General features: G+C 41.1%; 1 protein-coding gene across 1 annotated transcript; it reads left to right on the forward strand.

The window, feature by feature from the left end:
- The first annotated feature begins 4,570 nt into the window (after window positions 1-4,570).
- On the forward strand, window positions 4,571-25,851 carry psmd9 (proteasome 26S subunit, non-ATPase 9). The gene is made up of 6 exons (XM_080208311.1): window positions 4,571-4,736; window positions 7,039-7,141; window positions 8,142-8,335; window positions 9,793-9,894; window positions 16,932-17,020; window positions 23,983-25,851. The coding sequence occupies exons 1-6, from the start codon at window positions 4,614-4,616 to the stop codon at window positions 24,008-24,010; spliced, it is 639 nt and encodes a 212-aa protein (XP_080064437.1). The 5' UTR covers window positions 4,571-4,613; the 3' UTR covers window positions 24,011-25,851.

A 25,851-nucleotide genomic window follows, 5' to 3' on the forward strand; every position in this document is an offset into this window, starting at 1 on the left:
CTGGGAAAAGTGACAAAACTGCTTCAGCAAACAAGATGCCAGCCATCTGGTAAATGCAGCATGGAGCACAGACAGATTTGACTGACACACACACAATTTTAGGGCTGCACCTTGACTGTAACATGCAATGATGAATCCACTCTGGCAGTTGGTTTTAGGTCTTGTAGAACATGACACTGTTGCAGCCTCTCCAGAGAAGCATAACCTCCTTATGTGCAGTTCCTTGGAGATGCAGGTATGTTGTCCAGCGACTATTGAATCTGATTGAAGGGTAAGGATTATGTCTCCTAGTTTAGGCTCCTTCCAATTGCAGCTCAGTTTTCTCCTTCCTTCTTCCTGCTGCTTCTTTTACCAGATTGGGATTGGCAATTCCTATGAAGAAATAAATGCAATACACGCATTAATAGTTTAGAATGTGGATCAGAAACTACAATCATCCAAGGAGAATAATTCCCACAATTTAATGTAAAGAAAACTTTACAACTTTACTTGAGAGCATTTGATTATCCCTTACATGGAGATGGAAATGGCCCCCTCTGAATTTAAATGGAGTTACTCTGGTTAATCTGGTACAAATTGTGCACAAGATCTGGTTGATGTTTTGGCTCAGGTAGGAACAAGCAAAGGCTATGGGCCCTGAGAGTACTATGGCAATGATATTGAAGATGTGCTCCAAAATTGGCTGTGTCCCTAGTCATGCCATTCCAGTACAGCTATAACACTGGCATCTACTTGGCAATGTGGAAAGCTTTCCAAGCTATGTCCTGCACAAAAACGCAGGACAAATCCAACATGGCAATTACCACCCCATCAGCCTATTCTCAATCATCAGCAAAGTGATGGAAAGGTTGGTCAACAGTGCTATCAAGCAACACTTGCTTAGCAATACCCTGCTCACTGATGGTCAGTTTTGGTTCCACCAGGGTCACACAGCTCCTGACACTATTCTCCCCTGAATCTGGCTAAGTCATGGGTTCTATTTGTAGATATGCAGGGTAGAATAGGTGTAGGGTGATGCGGTGGCGTGGGCTTGTTGGGCCGAAGGGCCTGTTTCCCGTGCTGGGTTGTTCTTTGTTCTTTGTACCTCATTACACCCTTGAACAAAAGAGCTGAACTCTAGAGTTGAGGTGAGTGACTGCCCTTGACATCAAGGCAGCATTTGATCAATTGTGGCATCAAGCAGCCCTAGCAAAACTGTAGTTTGTGGGAATTGGGAGGAGTGATACCTGGCACAAAGGAAGATGATTGTAGTTGTTGGAGGTCAGTCATCTCAGCCCCGGGTCATCAGTGCAAGGGTTACCCAGGATAGTGCCCTGAGCCCAACCACCTTCAGCTGCTTCATCAATGACCTTCCTTCCACCATAAGGTCAGAAGTGGAGTAGGTTGCTGATGATAGCATATTCACAACTCCTCAGATACTGAAGTAGTCCATGTCCAACTGTAGTAAGACCTGGCCAGTTTCCAGGCTTGGACTGACAATGAGCAAGTAACATTCACACTACACAAGTGCTCGGCAATGCCATCTCCAACAAGAGAGAATGTCACCTCTTGACATTCAATATTACTATGGCTGAATGCCCTACTATCACCCTCCCAGGGGTTACCATTGACTATAAACTGAACTGGACTAGCTATTTAAATACTGTGGTTACAAGTACAGGTAAGAAGCTAGGAATCCTGTGATAAGTAACTCACCTGACTCCCAAAGCCTGTCCACAAATACGAGACACATGTCAGGATGTGATGGAATACTCACCACTTGACTGGATGAGTGCAACCCCAAATTGACATTATTCAGGTCCAAGTAGCCAGTTTGATTGGTACCGCGTCCACAAACATCCATTCTCTCCAATACTGATGCTCAGCAGCAAGTGTGTACCATCTACAAGATTAAGTGCAACTCACCAAAGCTCCTCAGACAGGACTTTCCAAACCCACGACCACTACCATCTAGAAGGACAAGGGCAGCTGATACATGGAAACACTAGCACCTGCAAGTTCCCCTCCAAGCCACTCACGATCTTGACTTGGAAATATATTGCCGTTCCCTCACTGTTGCTGGATCAAAATCCTGGAACTCCCTCTCTAACAGAACTGTGGCTGGACTTACACCACGTGGACTTCAACGGTTCAAGAAGGCAGCTCATCCCTCCTTATCAGTGGCAATTAGTTATGGGCAATAAATGCTGGCCCAGCCAACGACACCCACATCCCATGATTACATTTTTTTAAAATATATTTCGATTCAATTCCAAATGCTAGGCCAAAGATTAAGAAATAGAACCTCCAATGATCATCTTGGCCACAAACTATTCAGTACTGCAACAGTCAAATTAGATCAAGGGAAAGATTTAGACTCCTGTGGCATTGGGAACAGTTTTGGACTAGCAGTCAAGTAACAATAGGGAAGCCAACAACTGAACAGAGCTGTGCCCAATAGAGAGGGTCAGAGATTAATTATAGCCTGTAGAGTTAAGTTCCATTTACCTCTTATCTGCCGATTTGACCATTTCATCTATATCTTCTTGTAGCCAAGATACTCGCCTCACTGTTAACCACTCAACCAATCTTTGTGTCATCCACAAACTTATTAATCCTACCCCCCTCCCTCCCCACAGTCATTTATATAATGATATAGATCCCTGTGGTATGCCACTGGACACTGGCTTCCAGGCACTAAAGCCTCCTACAATTGAGTCAATTTTGAATCCACTTTATCAAATTATCCCGTTTCCCATGTGCATTTGCCTTCTTTACAAGTCTCTGCTGAGGCTTTGCTGAAATCCATAAAAATCAACTGCACTATCCTCATTTACACACCTGGTCACCTTTAATGGAATCGAGAAAGATTTTTAGAGTTGTGGTTCACAGCACCTCAGAGAGATGTTGTAAACTATTGTCTATGGAAGCCTTTTGAAAGATATACGCAAAAAGTTTGCCCCTCCACTCACTCTCATGCCTCCTATGCCCACTGGCCCACTATACACTGCATAGAACCAATGAAACCTATGCTGGTATGTAAAAAAAGCTTTTAAAATGCTATTTATAATTTTCCACAAAGGAAATACAAGTGTAAAACATCCAGGCCCTTTAAAGTCTCATTAGTGGAAACTGCAAAATTTGAAACTCTTAACCTTGTGTAAATAAATATTATACAATTGTAGCAGAAGCTAGAAAGCCAAAGCTGTCAATCAAGCAATATTTTCTTTGGGGCTCAGATGTTTCAACGGACTAATGGATTTCTGGCTCTCAGCTAAGCCTCATCAATATTCTACAATAGAAGATTTTTGGGTTCTTTTTTAAGTTATCTGCCATTTTATCCTCAAATTATCTCTTTGCCAGTCCTATTTTCCTCTTCATTTCCCTTTCACCTTATTGTATTTGGGATAATTCACGTGAAATGCATCATTGACCCTCTATTTTTGATCTCCTTCATCATCCAAGGACCTGGGGCCTTAATTCCTTCATTTCTTGGCCTAGGTAGAATGCACTTAGCCTGTACCTGAAACATCATATCCTTACAACTCATTAATTGCCTAACTACATGGTTTTTTTGTTGATCTTTGTTCCATTTTACCCTGGCTAAATTCTGCTGAGGTGTCGGTGTCCCCGTGGAATAGATGACTCCTTCTACAGAATTTGTTTTAATTTCCAAAGAATCTGAAGCACTCTCTCCTGCATCATGTTCCCAAATCATGCATTGATTGTCCCTATCTTCCTATTTCCACTCTCACCGGTATATGTCACTAGGAGTAATCCAGAGAGCTTCAAGGTCCTACTTCTTAATCTTCCCCCCAGCACATGAATATCTAACAGAAAGACCTCAATATCCACTCTCCTTATGAGATAATGTGTAACACAAAGGTCAGAATTCAAGGAACACAGTTATCTTGGAGTGTTGTGTGGTTGAAGGAGATTACACAGAGAAGAAGGGGGATAGGGTTGTGGAGGGATTTTAAAACAAAGCTGAGAATATTAAAATTGAGGTGTTGCTTAACCAGGAGCCCATGTAGGTCAGCAAGAACAAACATAATGGGTGAAGGAGGCTGCTTGCTGTATGTTGGTAACAATCACAATTTAAGCTTGGAAAGGTGAAAGCTCTTTATGTTTAATATTTGCCATGCTGCCTTTGTTTGGACTGCTTCTGTTAAAAAATTCCATGTTGCTCTTGTGCAGTTGTGCAAAGTAGCCTTCTGAACGTCAGACATAAAATTAGATCCACGCTCTATATTTACGGATAATGCAATTATAACAGATAAGATGTGATTTAGAACACGGATAGCTGAGTTTTTCCTCACCTCAAGATTTGGGGAGAATTCAGGTAAATCAGGTGGGGAGTGAAAAGCTAGTGGGACATCAAATGTTCACATTCATACAGTCCTGCTGCAGCAGATTGTACATTTGTTAAGCTGAATTACAACTTGTGGAAAAAGGAACACAGCGAATAATGTCTGAATTCCACGACAGGACCACACTTCTTTCATAGGCACAAGCAGTGAGGCTGCCAAGGTCACCTGTTGCTGGTGCACTTGTATTTTGAGCTTTGCGGTTGCGATTTGAGCCGGGGCGGTGTGGCCGCTGCCGGGAGCCGTAGTCAGTCTGTTGGCAGGACAATGTCGGACCAGGGCCCGGAGAGTTCATTGCAGAGAGTGACAATGGCGGATGTGCAGCAGCTGGTGAAAAAGAAAGATGCCATCGAGGCGCAGATCAAAGCTTACTATGATATTTTAGAAGGGGTGAGTGTTACAGGAGCTCTTGGTCATTCAGCAGCCTGAGGGATCGGGCTGCCCTCACTGCTGGCTGCCACTGCTGGGGGCCATGATGTGGAGCTGCCGGCGTTAGACTGGCGGTAAACACAGTAAGGAGTCTCCACACCAGGTTAAAGTCCAAAAGGTTTAATTGTAGCAAACGCCACTAGCTTTTGAAACTGGACGTTCCTTCGTCAGTGGGGTGAGAGTTAACAGCCAGTTCTGAAAGCTAGTGGCGTTTGCTACAAACAAACCTGTTGGACTTTAACCTGGTGTTGTGAGACTTCTTACTTTGTTTACCCCAGTCCAACGCTGGCATCTCCACATCATTTGTGCAAGAGCCCAGGATAAATGTGATAAAGGCAAAATACTGCAGAAGCTGGAATCCAAAACAAAAACAGAACATGCTGGAAAATCTAAGCAGGTCTGACAGCATCTGTGGAGAGAGAGTTGAGTGTGGATGACCCTTCGTCAGAGCTCAATACAGGATAGATTTACATGCTTCCTGTTATGAAAGATGTACTTTTGTGACTACATATATGTGTGACTGCACATCATAGAATGGGACAGTGGAATTCTCTGACATCTTCTCATGATACTGTTACCTTTCTGTAGTTGCTTCACTCATTTGCAGTGTGTCGGAACAATGCTGTGTTGTTTTCCAGGCATACGGTTCATTCAACACAATGCATGATCCATAGGGATCATAGTGCATTCCTGAAGTAAACAGTGCTTGAGTGTATGAATTGCTGTGTGAGAAGGGCATGTGAGGCTGGCATTTTTTTCTTTCAAAAGTCTGACCAGAAGCAGAACAAATCATCAACAACATGCAAGTTAATGAACGACTGAGTAGTTAAATGACCTCAAAATCATGATAGATTTTCATGATAGCAACGTGAAAATATATTTGTCCATTTCAAAATTGAGTTAAAGTCCAGTGATCACACATATCTAGTGTGATGACATAATGACCCATTGACAAACAGAATAGCTCCACTTTTAAATGTACCAAACCCACTAATTTAGTGGTACAGTGGTTACCGCTGCTGCCTCACAACGCCAGGGATCTGGGTTTGGTTCCTGGTTTGGGTCACTGTCTGTGTGGAGTCTGCAAGTTTTCTTCGTGTCTGTGTGGAGTCTGCAAGTTTTCTCCGTGTCTGTGTGGAGTCTGCAAGTTTTTTCCGTGTGTGTCCTCCATGTGCTGTGGTTTCCTTCCACAGTCCAAAATGATGTGATGGGTAGGTACATTGGCCATGCTAAATTCTCCCTCAATGTACCCAAATAGGTGCCTGAGTGTGGCGACTAGGGGATTTTCACAGTATCTTCATTGCAGTGTAAGGCTACCTATGACAGTAATAAATAAACTTTAAGCTTTAATTGACTTCTGTTATGTAAATTCCTGATTCAGACACAATTTAAATTCGTCAGCTTACATGACGTGGTATCACAGTACATTTGTTGCTTGAGTTATTTATTTATTCAGTGGTATGATGAATAAATATCAAAGCCATGACAAATTATTTGACATGTTATCTGGCATTGGTATATATTAGAATTACATTATAAAATGATAGAATGATACAGCATAAAAGGAGGTATTTTGCTCAATGGTGCCAATGGCAGCCCTTGTATGGCTATCCCACTCCCCTGCTTTTGCCCCACAACCCTGTGTTTTTTCCCTTTGTTTATTTATTTAGTTATTTAAGTATTTATTCAATTGCCTTTTGAATGGCATTGTTGAATCCGCTTCCATCAACCACACTTTTATTTAATTTATTTATTCATTAATTTCACAATCAGGCTTACATTAACACTCCAATGAAGTTACTGTGAAATTCCCTTACTCTCCACACTCTGGCACCTGTTCGGGTACACTGAGGGAGAATTTAGCATGGCAAATGCATCTAACCGGCATGTCTTTCAGATTGTAGGCGTAAACCAGAGCACTGGGAGAAAACCCATACAGACACAGGGAGAACGTGCAGACTCCGCACAGACAGTGACCAAAACCAGGAATCAAACCCGGGTTCCTGGTGCTGTGGGACAGCAGTGCTAACCACTATGCCACCGTGCCGCCCCAGATCTCAGATCATCATAACTTGCTGTGTTACAAAAATCCTCACGTCTCCTGCGGCCCTTTTACCAATCACCTTTAAATCCAGTAGTAAATAATAAATGTAAGTGTTAAGGCTAGGCACAGAATAGGTGCAAAACCAGCAAATAATGATTGTTTTCAAGTATTTTGTTGCATTTTAACACTAATTGTAGCTGTTGAACCTGTGACTTACAGCAAAACAAAGCTGGAATGGATGAACCTTTAGTTGATATTGAAGGATATCCACGGACAGATATTAATGTTTATGAAGTTCGAACAGCCCGACATAATATCATTTGTAAGTAATGTTGATGTATTTTTAAAACATTGTAATATCCTAAAGGGAACTGATGTTGTTCTAAGCTATAGAATCATAGAATCCCTCAGTACAGAAGATCGCCATTTGACCCATCAAGTCTGTACCGTCCACAATCCCACCCAGGTCCTATTCCCTTACACACACATTTACTCTGCCCCTCCCCCTGACATTAGGGTCAAGTTAGCATGGCCAATCAACCTAATCCACACATCTTTGGGAGGAAACTGGAGCACCTGGAGGAGACCCATGTAGATATGGGGAAAAGTGTAAACTCCACACAGACAATAACCCGAGGCTGGAATTGAACCTGGTTCCCTGGCGTTAACCACTGTGCCAGGTTAACAGTTTTTAAAAAATGAGTATCTGAATCCTGATAATTCTATGCATACAATACTGTACTCTTCTAATACAAATTAAACCATGACCGTCATTCAGATTTGTCAATCTCATGTATGAATTTTTTCTGGTTCGTGTTTGGGGCTTGTAATGAATTTCTTAAGATGGCCAAATGCTTTGTCATAGTGAAGGTTGAAACTACGTCCTTCCCTCAAAGTATTCTCTTTGAATTTATATGTACGATGAATTGATAGCGCCAGTGAAAAGCTACGGCCATCTCTATCTCTTTGAGAGGGAGGAGATTTAGAAGACAGTGATAAGGAATAAAATTAAAGAATTTCTAAGATTTATATTTTACAGTACTTTTGTATTCATCAAGCTGGGAGATAACTGTGCTTAAAAGTGAGTTGTTTTGAAACTGTATCAGTGGGAACTCAGTAGCAAATCACCTCACCTTATTGGAAAAGTTTCATATCCCTATTTTCCTTTGACTCCCATTGACAGTACACCTGAAACTGAATAAGGAAATTCCAGTCAAACATATGGCCTGTGACATGCAGGTCTGGTATGACAAGTTTTGCTGCGACTTATTATTTCATTAGCCTATTGTAAATATACTGCGGATGTTTCTTGTTTTTGTGAGGTCTACAAAATGATCATAAAGACTTGATGAAACAAATTGAGGAAGCACTCCACCAGCTGCATGCACGTGATAGGGAAAAACATAGACTGGATGAAGCAGGGGTGCATCAAGAAGCAATGGAACAGGAGATTACCATACCAACTGCTTTTGCCAAAATAGACGCTGTTACTCCAGGTTCACCTGCCAGCACTTCAGTGAGTACAGAAAAATCTGCACAGACCTAAGATTATTTCTAAAATATATAGTCCAAAATACCTTAAACCAAATTATTTTCCGTGACAAAATTCTTCTAAGTAGCAAACAAATGTCAAATGATGTTGCTTGTTGTATCTTGCATACTTGTTTTCTTTTCAAGTACCATGTAGCATTCTGGTCGGCAGTATAAAACAAATGAGTTCATTTAGTGAGTTAGTGCAGCCATTAAATGATATTTCATAATTTCAGTTGACGACAATCTGTAATTTGAACTAAGATTATGATACATTTTTATAATGTTATACAGGGCTGCTCCTAAAATTCATAGATAGACTGTTCACGATCAAGTTGTCTTTAGGTCCATTAGGAGGTTTAACATCATAAAAGACTTTTTAACTTGCAGGTACTGAGGAAATGGAGCCATAATGGAACTGCTATAGAGTAGAATACAAGCGGTTGGACTTTGCTTTGAAGTTTTTATTGAAGTTTTTATAGTGTGGAGGTTGGCCTATAGAGTATTGTACTACTCAAGCCTGGAGGTGATAAATGCATTGATGAGAGCTTCAGGACTAGATTGGTTGAGACAGGAATGGAGATGGACGTGTTACCAAGATTGAAGCCTTTGTGATGGAGTGACTATGGGGTCAGAGGATCAGCTTGACATTAAGTTGTGTGCTACACCTGTGAATAGTTCATTTTCACAGGTTCCAACAGGTTCATGATCATTAAGCAACAGAGTTTGTGACTGGGACTGGAGACAAAGTCAATCTGCCTAGATTTTCTTAGACTAGAAAAGCAATCTGAAAGTGCAGAGGTTGTGCAAGTGAAAACTGACCCTATGTCTTTGAATGATGTTGCCAAGAGAGAACATATGAGAAATAGCAAGAGCCCAAGGATAAATTCATAAGAGAAACTTGAGTGATAATGACACAGACAAAAAAAAGCTGAAACTTGAGTTGCACTGGCTGTGGTTGGGAAGGTAATTGTGGAATCAACCAAAGGCACTAAGCTGAAAGCTATACAGTGAAGGGGTGGTGTTGAAGTAGGATGATGTAATTGCAGAGAGGGTAGGATGGAATAATCCACTGGAGTCACAGAGGATGTCAGTTGTGTGTTGAATTGCATTGGGGCACATATATAATGGGAGAGACTCAAATATGGAGATGGACAATTGATGCAGACTTGGAAGGTGACAGGATACTACGATCTTTGAAGGAAAGAGGGAGATTAGAAATGGAGGAGAAATTAAATGACAGTACGCCATAATGTTCATTTATCCCGTGTGTCATGTGACTGGAACGGAAAGTAGGTTTTCTAGACCACTGGAGAGTTCACCCTTCATTAAGTTGAAGTTGATGTGTGGCAGTCAATGAGGTTGAGAGGCACGAAGAGTTACAATGGTGTTTGAAAAAGAAGGCAATTTTACACATGTAAACTCTTTCTTTTTTTCTCCTAGGGTTTGCAGGTTGGTGATGAAATTATAGAATTTGGTTCTGTAAATACACAAAATTTTCAAAACTTGCAAAATATTGCCACAGTAGTTCAGCGGAGTGAAGGGGTGAGTGCCTGTTTCATATTTGTGGAAAATGCATGCTTTTTTCATCACATTTGACCGGTTTTGAAAATAATTAAAACTGTTTCAGATAATTTTTCCTTGAACTTCTTTTGGTTTCCTATATAAGAACATAAGAAATAGGAGCAGGAGTAGGCCATCCAGTCCTTTGAGCCTGCCCTGCCATTCAATAAGATCATGGCTGATCTGTCGTGTCTCAGTTCCACATTCCTGCCCTCTCCCCATAACCCTTAATCCCCTCACTTATCAAAAACCCATCAACCCGCATCTTAAAAATATTTAGCGAGGCAGCCTCCACCACCTCAACGGGCAGAGAATTCCAGAGATTCACCACCCTTTGAGTGAAGAAGTTCCTCCTCAACTCCGTTCTAAACCGCCCCCCCCCCCTTTATCTTGAGGCTGTGCCCCCTAGTCCTGTCCTTTCTGAGCGGGAAGAGCCTCTCCACCTCTATCCTTTCCATCCCATTCATCATCTTATACGTCTCAATGAGATCTCCCCTCATTCTTCTAAACTCTAACGAGTACAAGCCTAGTTTATTCAGCCTCTCCTCATAGCTCAACCCCCTCAACTCCGGTATCAGCCTAGTAAACCTCCTCTGCACTCCCTCCAAGGCCAAAATATCCTTGCGTAAGTACGGCAACCAAAACTGCGCACAGTACTCAAGCTGCGGCCTCACCAATGCCCTATACAGCTGCAGCAAGACCTCCCTACTTTTATATTCAATCCCCCTCGCTATGAAGGCAAGCATCCCATTCGCCTTCCTGACCACCTGCTGCACCTGCAGGCTGGGTTTTTGCGACTCATGCACAAGGACCCCGAGGTCCCTCTGCACCGTCGCCTGCTGCAGTTTTTCGCCACGTAAGTAATAGTCCTTCCTACCATTCTTCCTACCAAAGTGGACCACCTCACACTTGCCAACATTAAATTCCATTTGCCATTTCCTGGCCCATTCGCCCAGCCTATCTAGATCGTTCTGCAGACTCTCCACACCCTCCGCGCAATTTGCCGTTCCACCAATCTTGGTGTCATCAGCAAATTTCGACACCATACACTCGGTTCCCTCCTCCAGATCATCTATATAAATGGTAAATAGCTGAGGCCCCAGCACCGACCCCTGGGGCACTCCACTAGTCACCAACCGCCAATCCGAATAGCACCCATTAACCCCCACTCTCTGTCTCCTATTTGACAACCAATCCTCTATCCACACTAACACTCTACTCCCAACTTCATGCCCCCTGACCTTCTGCAATAACCTATTGTGAGGTACCTTGTCAAACGCCTTCTGAAAATCAAGAAAGACCACATCCACCGGCTCTCCTCTATCCACTGCCCTAGACACATCCTCATAGAACTCCAATAAATTTGTCAGACACGACTTCCCCTTAACGAAACCGTGCTGTGTCTGCTCTATCAAGCAATTCCTCTCAAGATGCCTCGCTATTTCCTCCTTGATGACGGATTCTAACATTTTACCTACTACAGACGTTAAACTAACCGGCCTATAATTCCCTGCCTTTTGCCTGGCACCCTTCTTAAACAACGGCGTAACATTAGCCGCTTTCCAATCTTCCGGCACTTCCCCGGAATCCAGCGACATCTGGAAAATAACCACCAAGGCATCCACTATCACCTCCGCCATTTCTTTCAGAACCCTCGGATGCATTCCATCCGGTCCTGGTGACTTGTCCACAATCAGTCCCTCCAGTCTGTCGAGCACTGCCTCTCTAGTAACAGTAATGTCATTGAGACCCTCCAGTCCTACCACCTTTCCATCGCTAACACCCGGCAAATTATTCACGTCTTCCTCCGTGAAGACCGAAACAAAAAAGTTATTCAAGACCTCAGCCATTTCCCCATCCCCTACCACTAAGTCCCCCCTCTCATCCTCTAAGGGTCCAACGTTCACCCTAGCCAGCCTCTTCCTTTTTATATATTTATAAAAACTCTTGCTATCCTTTTTTATATTAAGCGCTAGCCCAGCTTCATAGTTTCTCCTACCCTTCTTTATCAACTTCTTTGTCAATCTTTGTTGACATTTAAACCTCTCCCAATCCTCTTCTCGCCCACTACTCTTAGCTACTCTAAATGCCTCCGCTTTTAATTTGACACTTTTCTTCACCTCCTTCGTTATCCACGGCTTATTACCTCTCCTCCTACGGTCCTTTTTAACCATCGGAATAAATTTCTGCTGAGCACCAAGAAAGATCTCCTTAAAGATCCTCCACTGCTCCTCAGCAGACCTACCTTCCAAAGCGCTCCCCCAGTCAAGATTCGCCAATTCTTCTCTCATCCTACCGTACTCCCCTCTGTTCAAACAAAGGATGCGTGTCCGGGAACCCACTTTCTCCTATACACCAGATCTGATTAAAAAACAGTATGGATTGAAGCCCTGCTGTTATAATATTAATATCATCAATGCCCTTGCATAGAATTTTCAAAAAAATGTAAATGTGGCCCGTCACAAATTTATTCCAAGCACAATCCATTTGAACATTACTTTTGCTGGGAACTTTTGGCTGAGCCTGCATTGTTACCTGGATGCAGAAAAGGGATAGGCATGTAACTAGCTCTCTCTATTCAACAGCAGTGCTTTTAACCAGCTGTTAGTAAGTGCTTTCAGTATGTATTGATTTGATCTCTAATTTTCTCGTCCCCTGCTCTGATGCAAAGTATTCACTTTCTCCTCTTGTTAAAGAGGAATGTTGTTACAGATCAAGGTGTAATGAGAGCATAAGAGAATATAGAGACTCCTTATGGTAACTGAGATGGTAGACGAGTTGGTCAAATAGGCGGATAAGTGGCAGATGGAATTTAACCCTGAAAGATGTGAGATGATGCACTTTGGAAGGAGTAATTTGACAAGGAAGTATACTATGAAATGTCTGACACTAGGAAGTTCCAAAGGACAAAGGAACCTTGGCGTGTTTGTCCGTAGATCTCTGAAGACAGAAAGGCAGGTTAATAGGTTGGTGAGAAAGGCATACGGCATACTCACCTTTATCAATTGGGGTATAAGTTACAAAAGCAGGGAAAGGTCTTGATGGAGTTGAATAGAACTTTGGGGAGGCCACAGCTGGAGTACCATGTGCAGTTCTAGTCTCCACATTATAGGGAGGATGTGAATGCACTGAAGAGGGTGCAGATGAGATTCACCAGGATGCTATCTGGGATGGAGCATTTAAATTATGAAGAGAGGTTGGATAGGCTTGGGTTATTTTTGTTGGAACAGAGAAGACTAGGGGCAATCTGATTGAGATGCTCAAGATTATTAGGGGCATGGACAGAGTGGATAAGTAGCAGCTGTTCCCCTTAGTTAAAGGTCAGTTATGAGGGGACACAAGTTAAAAATGAGGGGTGGGAGGATTAGGGTGGATTTGGGGAAAATCTTTTTACTCAGAGGATGGTGACAATCTAGAATGCACTGCCTAGGAGGGTGGCAGAGGTGGGATGCCTCGCATTCTTTAAAAAGTACCTGGATGAGAACTTGGTATGCCATAACATTCAAGGCTATGGCCAAGTGCTGGCAAATGGGATTAAATGGGCAGGTCAGGGCCTTTCATGCATCAGTGCAGACTCGGCGGGCCGAAGGTCCTCTTCTGCACTGTAGTAATCTGTGATTCTGTGAACTGAGAAGTCTAGAATGAGGGCCTAAAGATATTGGTCAGCATGAGATATAGGATAGTTAAGAGGACTTTTCTTTGTCCTGGAGCTGACAATTGAAGGAAACACCATATCACTATTTAAGAACAGGTTAGCTGCTGGGAGTAAAGGAATATAGGAATAGAGAGTAACAAGAAATTATCTGCTTCTGCAGAAAATAAATGGTTGTGCCAAATGGCCTGTTTCCTTTCTGTAATTTCTATGTAATTTTATGCCCATACTAAAAGCTACCAAGAAGAAGTAGGAAATAAATTTAGCAGAGATTTTAAATTATTTTATTCCTGTTTTTTGTTGTTTAACAGGGTGTGGGTGTTACGGACTAGACCAGTGCCTATCACTATTTTTCCTTGAGAAAGTGATGGTGTGCCACTGCTTTGAAAAGTTGCATTCTGTAGTGTAGGTGCAACTACAGTGCTGTTAGGGAGTGGGTTCCAGGATTTTGACCCAGCGACAGTGAGGGAACAGTGCCGTGGTTCCAAGTCACAATGGTATGTGGCATGAAGGGGAACGTGCAGGTGGTCGTGTTCCCATGTGTCTGCTGCCCTTGTCCTAGGCAGTAGGCTTTGCAGTTTTGGAAGATGTTATTGAAGGAGCCTTGTTGAGTTGCTGCTGTATATGTTGTAGGTGGTGCATGCTGCTGCCACAGTGTGTCAGTGGTAGAGAAAGTACATGTTTGAGGTGGTGCCATTCAAGCAGGTTGCTTTGTCCTGGATGGTGTAGAGATTTTTGAGTGTTGATGGAGCTACAATCATCCAGGTATGTGGAGAGTATTCCATTACACTCCTGATTTATACCTTATAAATGGTGTCTTGGTTTGTGGAGTCAGGGGAGTTACTCACTGCTGAATTCTTAGCCTCTGACCTGCTTGTAGCCTCAGTATTTAAACAACTGGTCAATGCTTACCTCCAGGATGCTGATAGCAGAGGATTCATGCCATTGAATGTCAAGGGAAAATGGTTGGATTCACTCTTGTTGGAGATGTTCATTGCCTGGCACTTAAATAGTGCGAACGTAACTATTTGCTTGTCAATAAATCCTGTCATATTCTATTGTATCAGGTATAAAAGAACTGGTGAGAAGCCTATTTCTATTTTCAAAAGTAATGTTAAAAAAAGTTAATGTACAGAAGCAAGGGCAAAGGTAATATTAATTAGAACACACTAAATTTTCGATTTATACTGGCATCTGTGTATTTTGTAGACTTATATATTTTGTTTTTTTCTGTTCCAAAACTGTCTTGGCAGCCCCAGATCTCAAATGGGGGAAATAGTTGGGGATAAAAACATATTTTTGGGCACTTCATTTTACTATTCATTTCATTATATCAGTTTGGCTAGTTGAATTCTGTCATCTTAACCCAGACTTAAGGCTCAAATCGGTACCAGAACCTGAGTTCTAAATTAGGCATGAAGAATCTGAGCTGTTTGTTTTCATGGAATCTTGAGACCAAGTCCCACATTTATGCAGTGTTGCCATTCACTTAAATTTACTTAACTTCTGATTCCAATGGATCAAAACTCTCAACTCTATAATATTCAAAGGTGGTAGACCATCAAATAATAAACATAATAAATATTTAAAAATTAAAAATCAATGTTAAACGAGAAGGTAGAAGCGCAGATTAGTAATGAGGTGGGTTATTGTCAAAAAATAAAAGGGACACAATGTGTGAACATCGTAGTGTACCAAGGAATTGTGCAAGTGTAGGAAAATTTGATTCTAGAACAAACTTAAAGGCTTTGTATAAGAATGCATAATGCATTTGGAATGAAATTGATGTGTTAACAGTGCAAATATAGACAAATGGGTATGATTTAGTGGCGATTGCTGAGATGTGGTTGCAGGGAAACCAGGTTTGGGAATTGAATATCCGAGGGTACTCAGTATTTTGGAAGGGTAGACTGAAAGGAAAAGTGCTTTGTTGATGAAGGAGAAAATCAGTGCTGTAGTGAGAAATGATATGGGCACTGGAAATTAAGATGGAGAATCAGTCTAGGTAGAAATAAGAAATAGCAAGGGAAAGAAGTCCCAGATGGGAATAATATATTAGGTCCCCAAATAGAAGTTCTGCAGTGGGGCACAGTATAATGAGGAAATTTGTAATGAGTAGTGGGTTGTAGGATTAGGGAGAATGGTCAGGTAAGTGGAGTTGAAGCTGAAATAAGATCAGCCATGAATGACAGACATATTGAATGACAGAGCACGCTCGAGGGTTTGAATTGCCTCCTCCTGCTCCTAGCTCTTATGTTCTTAAGTAAATATGAATACAAAAGGATTTTTTAATAAAAGCTTGTATTTGTTCTGCAGAGCTGCAGGAGATTCAAAAATACTTCACAACTAATTAAGTACTTCTGTTGATGTATAGTAAAATGGATTAGCCAATTTACACATATCAAAGTTCTACAATCAGCAAGGAGATGAATGTTAACTTATTTTGGTGGTGTTGGCGGAGGAAGGAATGTCGGCCAGGATACCGGGAGAACCTCTGAATATTACTATGACATATTTTATGCCTACCTGAACAGACAATTCTAAAACCGTGGTTTAATGTGTCATCCATCAGGACAGATCTCTGACAGTGTCTTAGTACTGTACTGTTCAGTTTGCTGGAATAGGTTTAAATCTATAACCTTGTGATTCAGAGGCAAGAATGTCATTTCTAAATGCAAATGGGACTGAATTGCCTGGGTTTCATCGACCAATTACCAGTGGTGTATTGGGGTTGGATATTGCTAAGGCATGCTGACTTTCCAGCACTGTGAATGCACTTCTTTGATTGAAATGTTGATTTTAGGATGGATAACAAAGTGCTGTTCTATTTACTGATCCATAAAAGAGCAGGGTGTTTTGGTGTCCTCGTCAATTTTCCCTCCCTCAACCAACACCAGATTAACTGAATGAGATCTTGCTTTTAACAGTGCAGTTGCAACATATGCTAATATAGCATTCAAAGCATATCAAAGTAATTCACCATATGTAAAGTGAGTTGAAATTTCCCAGACAATGTAATTAAGCACTGCGTAAATGCAAATCAATTTTTTCCCTTACTGGTTCCTAAATTATTTTGATCTTTGCAGAACAGCAAAACAATATAATTTTGTCAAATAAAAGTGACTTTTTGTGAGAGAAATTAAGTTGAGAGAAATTAAGAATTAATATTTAATTCTTTAAGACCAAAATGACTGACTTCATTTTAAACTGTGAATGTAATTAACTTGCTAATTGCTCTGATCTTGCATTTAAAAGGTGAAAATTGCAATAATCAGACTCTCGATTTGCAAAGTAATAATGTTATTACACTTATGGGGAATTTAAGCTTGTCTTCTAGTTTTTACATATCAGATATATTTTGTTCCAGAAACCTTTAAACGTAACAATTATTCGAAATGGACAAAATGTACATGTGAGCCTCACACCTCAGCGTTGGAGTGGAAGAGGATTGTTGGGGTAGGTTTCACGGCATTACGATAACTTACAGTAGACATGATGGAGGAAGAAGGTGATGTTTATATCAAATAATATGTCAATGATCAACTATAATTCAATATGTAACACAACTGTTTCAAAATTACTGGAGAACATCTCATTATCTTTGAAAACTTACTATCTGATCTAAATTAGTCTGCTGAAGCTTGTATCCAATGGAAGTCTGTGTACAGTGGTGTCCCGCAGGCACAGGTGCTGTCCCTTGTTGTCTGTAGTATACATTAATGACCTAGATGTGAATGTGAGTGATATGATTAAGTTTTCAGATGACATGAAAATTAATAGTGAGAAATAGTGAGGAGGAAAGCATGTGAAACAGTGATCTGCAAGCTCTGTAGCTTGTCTGGCAGTTCTAACTTTCTGCCTCAACATGAGTTCTAATCATTGTAGGCAACAAATCTTTAAATTCTTCCAACAGAATTATCTCTGTAAGAGTGCCATATGTTTCTTCTATTTTTAATGTTTGCGCCCACTTGTCAAAATGACTTTGTTTAACCCTTTTGAATTCAATACAAGCCTGTCCAGACTCTCTTCTTGCAGCTTGAAACTTTGCCTTCAACTTCCATTACCTCATAAGCACCAAATGGCTTTCCTCACTGTCTCATAGTCCCTAGATATTTCCTTCTGATAAAGACGTATAGATCTCACTAGCCCTATCTACAAGTTTAGTCTGGCAGAGCGGGGTCCTAATGACTTGTAGCTGTTTCAACTGTTTAGTTATTTTTTAAAAGCACAGAAAAATGCCTCGGCATCCTCTGTCGAATTTGGGGAGAGCTCCGTCTAGAACCACTTTCCTCTGCCATCTGCATCTCTAACTTAATTTCTACTTCTCTTTGTAATTGAAGCCTAGCTAATTCAAATTCCTCACTTCTTGAAATACTGGGTCAGGCTAACCCCTCTATTTAAATGCATTGCTATGCTTTCAATTAGCTCAGCAGTCTTAGCCCTTTATCTAAGACCACCAATTTATCTGCTAGTTGTATCAATTTGGTTTTAGGCACACCATTCAAACTTGCTATGGTTATATGGTCTACATCCACGTAAGATCGAGCTAGATCCAGAGCAATTTTGCAGCCTTCTTACTTTAAGTAACACATTCTCACTTGGTTCCATGTGATCCTCACTTTTGTTACATTCAAAAAGTCAAAAATCCCCTACACCAAGGAATTAAGCTTTATTAAGATTTTGGTGAAGAACTCCCAGTTTTCTGTTACAAACTACGCGTGTGGTATCTGCGAGGGCATCTCAACTTGAAACACTGGTTGTGGTGGTGTATAGTTTTGTGTTTGGAATGGTGTGAGGAACCAGGTGAAACTCCACAGTGAGAAGAACCAACCTAGCCGTTATGTAACTATTACTAAAGACTATTAAAGTAAAGAAAAAGAAATACACACAAATAGGATTATAATACTCTATAGGACATTAAATACATGCAGATGCCGCAGGCAATTAGGAAGACAAATGGCATGTTGACTTTTATTGCAAGGGCATTGAAGTAAAAGAATAAATAAACCTTGCTACAATTGTACTGGGTTTTGGTGAGACTGTGGGCAGTTTTGGCCTCCACATTTAATAAAGGATATGTTCGCATTAGAGATGGTACAGCATAGGTTCACTAATTTAGTTTCTGGGATAAAGGGTTGTCCTATGATGAGAGGCTGAGTAAATTGGTCTTATATTGTCTGGATTCAGAACAATGATGGGCAAACTTACTGAAACCTACAAAATTCTAAAGGGGCTGGATGCTGAGAAATTGTGTCCATTAGTCGGGAATCGGAAACACTGGCACAGCCTCGGGATCAGGGGCCGATCATTCAGGGCTGAGATGAGGAGAAATTACTTCACTCGAAATGTTGTGAATCCTTGCAGTCCTTTACCCCAGAGGGTTGTGGACACTTCTTTGTTGAATGCAATTAAGGCCGGCGTTGGCAAAGTTTTGGTCTTTCTGAGAATTGAAGGATGTGGGGAGGAGGTGGGAAAAGTGGAGTTGGAGTCCAAGATCAGGCATGATGGTATTGAATAGCAGAGCAGGCTTGATGGACCGTGTGGTTTACTCCTGTTCTACTTCCTGTTCTGGTGCTGCAATTAAAGGGGCAGTTTTATTGCTAAAGAGTAAGAAAGCAGAGGGTATTTATTGGTCGTGAGATTACAATAACGTTTTGACTTGTGAAAGATATGCATATATGTTAATCCCTTCTATGAGAATGTTTAAAAATTCATCAATGGAAAATGAAAATTATTTCGATCTTTTAAAACAATTGGTTATCTGTGTCTTTGTTTACTATACCATCTCATATGTTTGTGAGATTTTATGTAGAAATTGATGCCATATTTTTAAGATTGATAAAATTAGATTTCTAAGATTGAATTAGGTTTGATTAGAAGTTAAAAGGCTATATTAAGTAATCCATCAATGAATTTGATTTTTTTTCACAAAAAGCAATGTTTAAAAATATTTTAAATCAAGGGCAATACAAGTCTGTTTTTGAATTGAAATAGTTAGAGTTTCTTTGATAGCATTCAAACCTCAGTTTTTTTTTCTTTGCCAAGCTTGTGTTACAAGCTAAGATCAGCACCAAAGAACATAAGAAATAGGAGCAGGAATAGGCCATCTAGCCCTTCGAGCCTGCTCTGCCATTCAATAAGATCATGACTGATCTGAAGTAGAACAGTTCCACTTTCCCGCTTTCTCCCCACAACCCTTAATTCCCTTGTCTGTCAAAAACCTATCTACCCATGACTTAAATATATTTAGCGAGGTAGCCTCCACCACTTCAACAGGCAGAGAATTCCAGAGATTCACCACCCTTTGAGTGAAGAAGTTCCTCCTCAACTCCGATCTAAACTGCCCCCCCTTATCTTGAGGCTGTGCCCTCTAGTCCTGCTATCCTTCCTAAGCGGGAAAATCTCTCCACCTCCACCCTATCCATCCCTTTCATTACCGTATACATCTCTATAAGATCCCCACTCATCCTTCTAAACTCCAATGGGTACAGACCCAGTCTGTTTAGTCTCACTTCATAGTTCAACCCCCTCATCTCTGGTATCAGCCTAGTGAACCTCCTCTGCACTCCCTCCAAGGCCAAAATATCCTTGCGCAAGTGCGGCGACCAAAACTGCACTCGGTACTCCAGCTGCGGCCTCACCAATACCCTGTACAGTTGCAGCAAGACCTCCCTGCTTTTATATTCTATTCCCCTCACTATAAAGGCTAGCATTTCATTCGCCTTCTTGATCACCTGCTGCACCTGCAGACTGGGTTTTTGCGACTCATGCACAAGGACCCCCACGTCCCTCTGCACCGTAGCATGCTGCAGCTTTTCACCTTTTAAATAGTAATCCCTCCTACTATTATTTCTGCCAAAGTGGATAACCTCACACTTGCTAACATTATACTCCATCTGCCAGGTCCTCGCCCACTTGATCAGCCTATCCAGATGCCTCTGCAGACTTTCCACACCCTCCATGCAATTTGCTTTACCACTCATCTTCGTGTCATCAGCAAATCTCGTCACCCTAAACTCAGCCCCCTCCTCCAGATCATCGATATAAATGGTAAATAGCTGAGGCCCCAGCAATGATCCCTGCGGCACTCCACTAGTTACCAACCGCCAATCAGAATAGTACCCATTGATACCCTCTCTGCTTCCTATTAGACAACCAATCCTCTATCCACGTTAACACCTACCCCCAACTCCGTGCACCCTAACCTTCTGTCGCAACCTTTTATGAGACACCTTATCAAACGCCTTTTGAAATCCTAAAAACACCACATCCACCGATTTCCCCCTGTCTACCACACTAGTCACATCCTCATAGAAGTCCAATAAATTTGTCAAACACGACTTCCCCTTAACAAATCTGTGCTGCGTCTGCTCTATCAAACCATTCTTTTCTACGTGTCTCGCTATTTCTTCTTTGATGATGGATTCAAGCATTTTTCCAACTTCAGACGTTAAACTAACTGGCCTGTAATTCCCTGCCTTTTGTCTGCTACCTTTTTTAAACAGCGGCGTAACATTAGCCGTTTTCCAATCTTCCGGCACTTCCCTGGAATCCAGCGAATTTTGGTAAATAATTACCAAGGCATCCACTGTCACCTCCGCCATTTCCTTCAGAACCCTGGGAGGCATTCCATCTGGTCCTGGGGACTTGTCCACCTTCAGTCACATTAGTCTATCAAGCACTACCTCTCTAGTGACAGTAATCACATTCAGGCCCTCAACTCCTACCATCCTTCTATCTTTAATATCTGGCAAACTATTTGTGTCCTCTTCCGTGAAGACCGAGGCAAAAAACTTATTTAAGGCCTCAGCCATTTCCTCATCTCCCACCACTACATCCCCCCTCTCATCCTGTAAGGGTTCAACATTCACTCTAGCCAGCCTCCTCCTCTTTATATATTTGGAAAAACTCTTACTGTCCTTTTTTATATTTAGTGCTAGTTTAGTTTCATAGTCTATCCTCCCTTCCTTTATCAACTTCTTAGTCATTCTTTGTTGATTTTTAAACCTTTCCCAATCTTCTAATCGCCCACTACTTTTAGCCACTCTGAATGCATCGGCCTTTAATTTAATACTTTCCTTTATTTCCTTCGATAACCACGGCTGGTTATCCTTTCTCCTACATTCCTTCTTTATCATCGGAATATATTTCTGCTGAATATATTACCTGTAATGCCCAATACCAACTATTTAATAGGAATATACCTATAGAATCGTAGAATCCCAACAATGCAGAAGAAGGTCATTCAGCCTGCACTGACAACAATCCCACCCAAGCCCTATCCCTGTAACTTCACCTATATACCCTACTAGTCCTGTTGTCACTAAGGGGCAATATAGCATGGCCAATCCACCAAACCTGCACATCTTTGGACTAAGAAAAAACTGGAGCACCCAGAGGAAACCCACGCAGGCATGGGAAGAATGTGCAAACGCCACACAGTCAACCAAGGCTGTAATTGAACTTGGGTCCCTGGCACCGTGAGGCAGCAGTGCTAGCCATTGGGCCACCCTAAGTATTTGTTTGTAATGTGAACTGAATATTTTTTTCACAGTTGTGCTTTTTGTGGGCAATTTGTGCTTTTGTGGGCTGCATGGTAGCACAGTGGTTAGCACTGTTGCCTCACAGTGCTAGGGACCTAGGTTCGATTCCCAGCTTGGGTCATTGTCTGTGTGGAGTTTGCACGTTCTCCCCATATCTGCATTGGTTTCTCCCAGTGCTCTGGTTTCCTCCCGCAGTCCAAAAGACGTGGTGGTTAGATGCATTGGCCATGCTAAATTCTTCCTCGATGTTCCCGAACGGGTGCGGAGTGTGGCGACTAGGGGAGTTTCACAGTAACTTCACTGTGAGCCTACTTGTAACTAATAAATAAACATTATTACTTTTTTAGTCTTGTTCACAGATCAAAAGAGATTAGTAAGGCGAAGCCTGACAATAATGCAAATTTACCTTATTTTACAGTGAGTGAACCAAACCAGCAGTTGTTCTCAGACACATTTACTTCAATCAGTAAATTTGTCTTTGCATAATTATGATAATAATAATGAACAAAGTGCACTTCCCCACATGATAGGTTGTCTTAAAGCACTTACAAATCGTTGGCTGCTTGCTGCTTCTGAGTCGAATGAAAGCTTGCCCCTGGGCTTTGTTTGAAGACTCAACTGAGAGTCTGTCATTGTCTCTGTTTCTTTTTTCTGCCTCTGCTCATAGTCAAAAAAACAAAGACTTTCTAACACAATGAGTTTGAGTGTTTATTGATTTCCCTGAGACAGGCTAACTAATTGATCATTCACTTACATTCCATGCGGAAATAATCTCAAAGCCAGCCCCGTAGTATTTTAATTGCCTGTTGTTTCAGTGCCCATTTACTTTATGAATACACGATAATTTAAAAATCAAAACTATAAAAACAACTTCCTGGCCCCAATTAATCACCTGTGACAAGCAAGGGAAGTGTTGTTTAAGGGTGGGAAGCTACTTGAAGATTTAATTACTAGGAGAACATATCCTTGGGTGAAAACATCCCCAATGTCAATGACACCTTTTTTGGTAATTTTTTAATAAAGAAATAAGGAATATTTCTTTATTCTTTCATGGGAGCTGGGTGTCACTGGCTGGGCCACCATTTGTTGCCCCATCCCTAATTGCTGCTTGAACTGAGTGGCCTGCTAGACCATTTCAGAGGGCAGGTAGGAGTCAACCACATTGCTGAGGATCTGGAGTCACATGTAGGCCAGACTGGGTAAGGATGGCAGATTTCCTTCTGTAAAAGGTGTTAATGAATGATAGTGGATATCGGGGCATCCTATGAAGCCAAGCTCCCTATTGCAATTGGGAACTTCATTTCAAATTTACTACTGCATATGTTTCCAGGGGCCAGGAACCATGGCAGTGTCAGGAAGGCAGGAGATTCTGGCAAATGCTTTCTTCACGCATTATGGGCCTAGAAGACCAGGAGTGCTCCTTCAGTCAGCCTCTCCCCTAGCAATCACTGCCTCCTCTCCCTGTCTCTCCTCATTCACCAGCTCACCAACCATTTGCTGGCTTCCCTACCTCAGACTAGTGACCTCCCCACGCCTAGCTCCAACTGCCAGAGAGCAACTCCCATGTGTCTCCAGCTGAAGCCTCAGCTGGTGTTGCTTCCTGCCAGCAGTGGAGTTAGGCAGAGGGCTTCAAGCTGGCAGTTGTCTCTTCAGCGCTTCAGTAGCACATAGTATTTGAAGTCAGAGATCACTAGGTAAATTTTCAAGTGTTTTATGTTTCATTATGGGCTGAAGAGTCTCTTGCTGTGCTGTAAAACTTTGATACGCTTTATTTCCAAAATATGTGGTAGTGCAATGTGTACTGTAATATGTTATAAAAGGCATTTAATATTTGAGCAGAATTTAATTTGCATGATTTATTTCTCCTTTTTCCAGGTGTAATATTGTTCCTTTGCAGAACTAAACATTCAATTCAGCATGAGAAAATCCTCACAACCTGCAAAATGTTCACACTACTGTAATGTGAAAATCGGAACAAGGATGGACGTTGGAACATTAGGGCCACCCATTTCAGTCATAGGTTTTGAATTCCTCTAACTTGAATATAGAGTAGTTTGCTTGTACAAGTTCTTCTCTCTTATTACTCCTTTTTTTTTCAAATTCAATTTGACATCATTTCATAGTTTTCTGTCACCATATCGTTCTGCTACTGAGGGGGTATTGAGACTGTGCCAGCCTTTGCAGTTGATACAGAATATTTGCTGATTTAAGAATGGACGACAGATTGAATTGATTTCTGTTGCTGTCTATTTCCAGTCTTTTCTCCCTACCTCAACCCTCAGCCCCATTTCAGTCTGATGGGTTTTCTAATCCCAGTCATATGGATTTCAAATTCAGGATATTATCAACTTCAAAATTGAAGCATTTTGACAATATAGTAGGATTGTTGGCATAATATTTGCTGTGGCAATAGGTCACATACACGGCTGAACATACAAATGTTTTCAATGTACTTCTGCAAAGCTTTACTCTACAGCATTGAAAATGCTGTTTTTAAAAGAAACGAAATGGGAATACACAGTTAATGAACTTTGCCATGTGTTAAGCATCACAAATGTTGAGGGGACTTTTTTTATACCGGTTAAATTATTATTTTTGGATATTTTCACTTTCAAAATGCTGAATATTGATTTGTATTTCATGTAAATATAGGAGCAGTTTATGAATAAAATAAATTCCATGTGTGACAACTATGGTGGTGTCTACTATAAAAGTTTTGTTTGAAATATTTGGAATTCGTTTATTTTATTGAATGAAAGATGATGGTGTTGGCGGCTAAATCCCTTATTGATGTTACATGCTGATCAATTTTTCCCTTCATAGCACAAATATTGTTTTCAACTTTTTATAATAGATGTGCTGGGGTGGGGAAGAACTTTTGGACTATATTCTAATCCAGTTAAGCTGCACTTAATTTTGTGCACTATCACGTGAACCAGTGAATATATAATTTGATTTTGACAGAATAAATCTTGTGAATTTACGTTTGACAAAGCAAAACATAATGTGAACATTCGATTATTTATTGAACATTTATTTACTTATAAAATGCCAACTCTGTGGATCATAGAATCATAGAATAGTGCATCACCAAAGGCAGCTATTCAGCTGGGTTTTTCAGAAGCAATCCAGTTAGTCCAACCACTCAGTTCTGTTTCTGTAACCCTGCAGTTTTTGCCCATCGGTTATTTACCCAATTTCCTTTTGATTCTTTATCACGGCCATGTGATTTTGTCCATCGCAAATTCCTGTTGCTTATTGTGTTAAAGTTTTCCACGTGTCGCCTTTGAGACTCTTCCCAGTCACCATAAATCTATGTCCTCAAATTATTGATGCTTTTACCATTGGAAACATAATTATTTTATCTAAGCCCTTGGTGGTTTTAAATACTTCTATAAAATATCTTCTTAGCCTTTTCTCCTCTCAAGATAACAGTCCCAATTTCTCTAGACAACCAACATAATTGATTTCACAAATTAATTTTCATCAAATCTCCCCATATCTTCCAAAGGTGCAGCCTGTTACTAGGGCATTGTTTCACAGGCAGCAGGAGTTATCTGACAGTCTCAACAAATCCTTTTTTTAAATGTGTGTCTGTCATTTGCAGAGATGGGATAAAAGAATGATGAGATTTGAGAGTTCATGCCTGCATTTCTGAAAGCATATTATCATGTTTTTGAAGTCCCTTTGTAACTGAATGCTGTTAACAAAATTCAAAAATAAATATGAAGTATATTTAATTAA

The sequence above is a fragment of the Carcharhinus amblyrhynchos genome, chromosome 20 (assembly GCF_965287045.1).
Source record: "Carcharhinus amblyrhynchos chromosome 20, sCarAmb.v2.hapA, whole genome shotgun sequence".
Classification (NCBI taxonomy): domain Eukaryota; kingdom Metazoa; phylum Chordata; class Chondrichthyes; order Carcharhiniformes; family Carcharhinidae; genus Carcharhinus; species Carcharhinus amblyrhynchos.